Consider the following 3,890-nt stretch of genomic DNA (forward strand, 5'->3'; position numbering starts at 1 on the left):
ATGAGGGCCACCTTCTAGCTAGTCATGATTTTTGTGCAGTTGGCTTTCTTTCAACCACCATTCGAGATGAATTATTATATATATATAATATATATTGCTTGGTGTCAATATCCATCAGCAACCAGCTGCTTCAATTCACGGGCTAAAATATCATACTTCCCACACCGACTAATTAATCAAAATTTCCTAATCTCTCATACTAATCTCCTCTTGTCTCTACTGACTTAGAATAATATATATATTTTGTCTTTAATTGATGGCAACATGAAGACCACCAGCCGGCTGATGAGGATCGGAGGTTCGTTATTGGTGGCCACACAATGCCAATTCTTCCTCCCTTTCTTTAGTCTGCTAGCTGTTTTTTTTTTTTAATTGAATATATATATATATGAATGCTTTGCATATGCACTGCGTTTAGATCAACTAAACTATTATTATTATTATTATTATTATATTTTTATCCTTCAATTATATCCGTAGTACAAATTTAGTCTTTAAGTTATATGTCTGGACATTTTTAACTCTTAAATTATGTGGCTATTTTAGTCCAAGGATCTTGTGATCGAGAAGTACCAAGTTACTCCCTCACGTGGGAAGTTGTGAGTTTGAGCCTCAATGGATGCGATATTGACTCTTTGTGCTTCATAGGTACTTTGTGTGATATTGACTCTTTATGCTTCATAGGCTCTTTGTGCTTCATATGTGAGAAAGTAGTTATGAACAAATACTGCATTGTAATAGAGTCATAACTTAAAGAGTTAAAAATGCTCACACATATAACTCAAGAATTAAGTCTGCCACGAGTAGGACTCGAGGACACAAATGCAATTTTCCCTATTATTATTATTATTATTATTATTATTAATTGTGGAGGATTATATATGATTTAAGCACCAGGTACGGTTGTAGGCAAACTACTGAGTTACGTTCTTCTCTGGGTAATAATCATTGCAGAAGAACGATCAATAGATCAGATGGAGAAAACTCAGAAACAAGCCCTGTTTAACGTTGCTAATCTCAAGCTCCCGTCGGTAAGCTTTCTCAGTTCTTGTGTTTTTTTGTGTGGGGATTATGATGAATTATGTATGTATATATGTATCTTTTTTCAGACTTTCTTATTAGTTTTGTGTGTTGTTAGTTCCAGGTGGTGGTAGTAAATGCAAACCTGGGCTGTGCTCATTGCAGACGAAGAATTTCTCAAGTAGTTTTGAATATAACTGGTAATTAAGGATCTGATCTTATCTTTTGTTAATTATATTAGTTTGAGGGCTATTTAATTTGCTATATATCAGATGAAATGATTAAACTTACTTTGTGTTTGTAATGAATTTTTAGGATTACGGGAGTACACGATGGATGTTTTGAAGCGACAAGTGATTGTAAAAGGTGGCATCAAAAATAATTTTCAAAATCGAAACAACACAAAATTGAAGGATGAAAGGTGTAGGGTTAAATTCTTTACGAGATTATTTTGCTTCTGATAGATCTTTAAATGTCTAAGATTTTAATATATCTGGTGATCAATCATTGTATGTACAAAACTTGTATTTGTTAGCGTTTTTTTTTTTTTTTTATATAAACTAGTATTTTCACCCATGCGTTGCACGGAATGGATTTGTTATAATATTTAAAGAATATTTGGATCAATATACAATTTTATATATTATAACATCGAATATTATATAGCGCAATTGATGAAATTGATTGGATTGATTATGTTTTCTGATGTTTTCCTTTGAATTAGAACAAATAATTGTCCAATTACCCGGGCGTGGATAAAATTTTTTTATTATATATTGAGATAATAAAAATAAAGATGAAATTATAAAAAATTCTAATATTGAACGTGTACATTTATTTGATTATAAGATTAGTACAAAAATATTACTCAATTAATTGAATAATATATGACTTGTTTGTCTAAAATTATCTTAAAAAGATCTATAAGTAATATGACTTATATAATTATATTATTACTAAAATAAATATGAGAAAATGAGAAATAAATTAATTGTAATTATTATAAAAATAAATTCAACGACCAATGCTTAACTTAATTATCATAATAATTATTAGGCAATTATTATTAGTCAATTACACTAATATATGTGTAATTATACTTTTATACTTTAAGTATATTCATTTTCCCCATATTGCGTTTAGTTTTATCTTCCTCCTTCATATTTAAATGAATTAATTTTGATTATTATAAAAATCTAACAACCCATGTTCAATTAATTTTTTTAAAGTTTAAATAACTTAGAGTTTTCAAAAGGAAAGTATAATTAATTATTAAAGTTTTTAAATAATTTTCAGTCAATTAGTAATATCATTTTCTTTTCCCGATAAATGATTTTACTTTTATTAATAGTGTTGATACGTGAGTATACATATTATCAATTTATAGATATTAGTTAATTTCTATTTTATATTTTCTTAACAAATAAGTTTTATTAATTATTTGACCAATAAAATATTTCATTAGTTGACTACAAAAGTTTAAGCGGGGAATGAAATAGGAGGATTTTATTTTTATATATAATATAGAATATAGATTACGATCTTTTTATATTTTAAATCAATTAGTAATATCATTTTTCTCGGAATAATGGTCAAATAAACCACTGAACTACACACAAAACTGCAATTAGGCCATCGAACTCAAAAAGAATGCAATTGGATTCCTAAACTATATAAACTCATGCAATTAAGTACAAATTGACATGTTTACCTACAATTGTGATGACATGGTGGTTACTAATTTTAAAATAAACCTTTTAAATAATTTTAATTAAAATAATTAAATAATAATAATAATAATAATAAAATTAAAAAAAAAAAAACAGACGTCTCCGGCAGTTCTTCTATTTTTTTTAGTAGTAATATTTACCTAATTTTCGTTCCATTTTTAATTGATGGTGTAGAATATTATTATTGAAATATTTCCGTTTCATTTTTAATTTCCGTTTCTTTTTTAATTTATCTTTAATATTGTTTATAATATGCCTTTATTATTTATGATGTAGAATGTTTTCCTTTTTTAATTAAATTGCAATGATATGACCATTTCCTTTTTCATTTTAGTTAATTATGGATATTTTTTTTTATTTACAGTCAATTATTAATATTCATTTCCTTTTATATATTCAATCAATTAGTAACATCAGATTCATTTTTAGTCGATTTTTTTTTCAGTTAATTAGTCAATTAGAATAATAGATCCACTGGTATTTTTACCTAATTTCTGTTCTATTATTAATTAATGATGTAGAATATTATTATTGAAATATTTTCATTCTATTTTTAATTTACCTTTAATATTGTTTAAAATTTAAAATATGCCTTTACTATTCTTATGTTTTTATATATAGTATAGATTAATATTATGCTAATTATGACGTCCATGTATTATGAATAAGTATGGTAATTAAGGAGTATATATTATTATTAAAAAATAATGTATATTTTAATTTCGTTTAATTATGGACGTAATATGTGTGTGTTTAATTTTCTTTAATTTTATCCGTAATATATATGTGTATGTTTAATTTTCTTTAATTATGTCTGTAATATGTGTACCATTAATTTCTTTAATTGATTAGATAAAATTACGGCAAGTATAAAAAACCGTTTAATAAAAGTATAATGTTTGATCTAATTTCTCAATGACCATAATTATTAAGATTTTATTCCAAAGTAACCATTAGCATAATTTTATATGTGTAATAATCTGTGAATTGAAATAATTTACATAATTGCATGGACGTAATAATATGTGAATTAGCATAATAATACGTGAATTGAAATAATTATCATAATTTTGTTAATCACCTCTAATTATGGATGTAATATGTATATTATCAATTTCGTTAATTGATTTGATAAAATTT

At 25.4% G+C, this 3,890-nt stretch overlaps 1 protein-coding gene across 1 annotated transcript; it reads left to right on the plus strand.

The window, feature by feature from the left end:
- Positions 1 to 212: 212 nt before the first annotated feature.
- LOC116000842 lies at positions 213 to 1,594 on the plus strand. The gene is made up of 5 exons (XM_031240689.1): positions 213 to 298; positions 547 to 648; positions 955 to 1,031; positions 1,139 to 1,220; positions 1,336 to 1,594. The coding sequence occupies exons 1-5, from the start codon at positions 265 to 267 to the stop codon at positions 1,479 to 1,481; spliced, it is 441 nt and encodes a 146-aa protein (XP_031096549.1). The 5' UTR covers positions 213 to 264; the 3' UTR covers positions 1,482 to 1,594.
- Positions 1,595 to 3,890: the final 2,296 nt, after the last annotated feature.

The sequence above is a fragment of the Ipomoea triloba genome, chromosome 13 (genome assembly GCF_003576645.1).
Source record: "Ipomoea triloba cultivar NCNSP0323 chromosome 13, ASM357664v1".
Taxonomy (NCBI): Eukaryota; Viridiplantae; Streptophyta; class Magnoliopsida; order Solanales; family Convolvulaceae; genus Ipomoea; species Ipomoea triloba.

Bases quoted from the DNA above. Each gene is read 5' to 3' on its own strand.
- LOC116000842 (XM_031240689.1), top strand. From the start codon at position 265: ATGAAGACCACCAGCCGGCTGATGAGGATCGGAG. The intron at 1,032-1,138 runs GTAAGCTTTCTC...GTGTGTTGTTAG, and splicing joins CTAATCTCAAGCTCCCGTCG to TTCCAGGTGGTGGTAGTAAA. The intron at 1,221-1,335 runs GTAATTAAGGAT...ATGAATTTTTAG, and splicing joins AGTAGTTTTGAATATAACTG to GATTACGGGAGTACACGATG.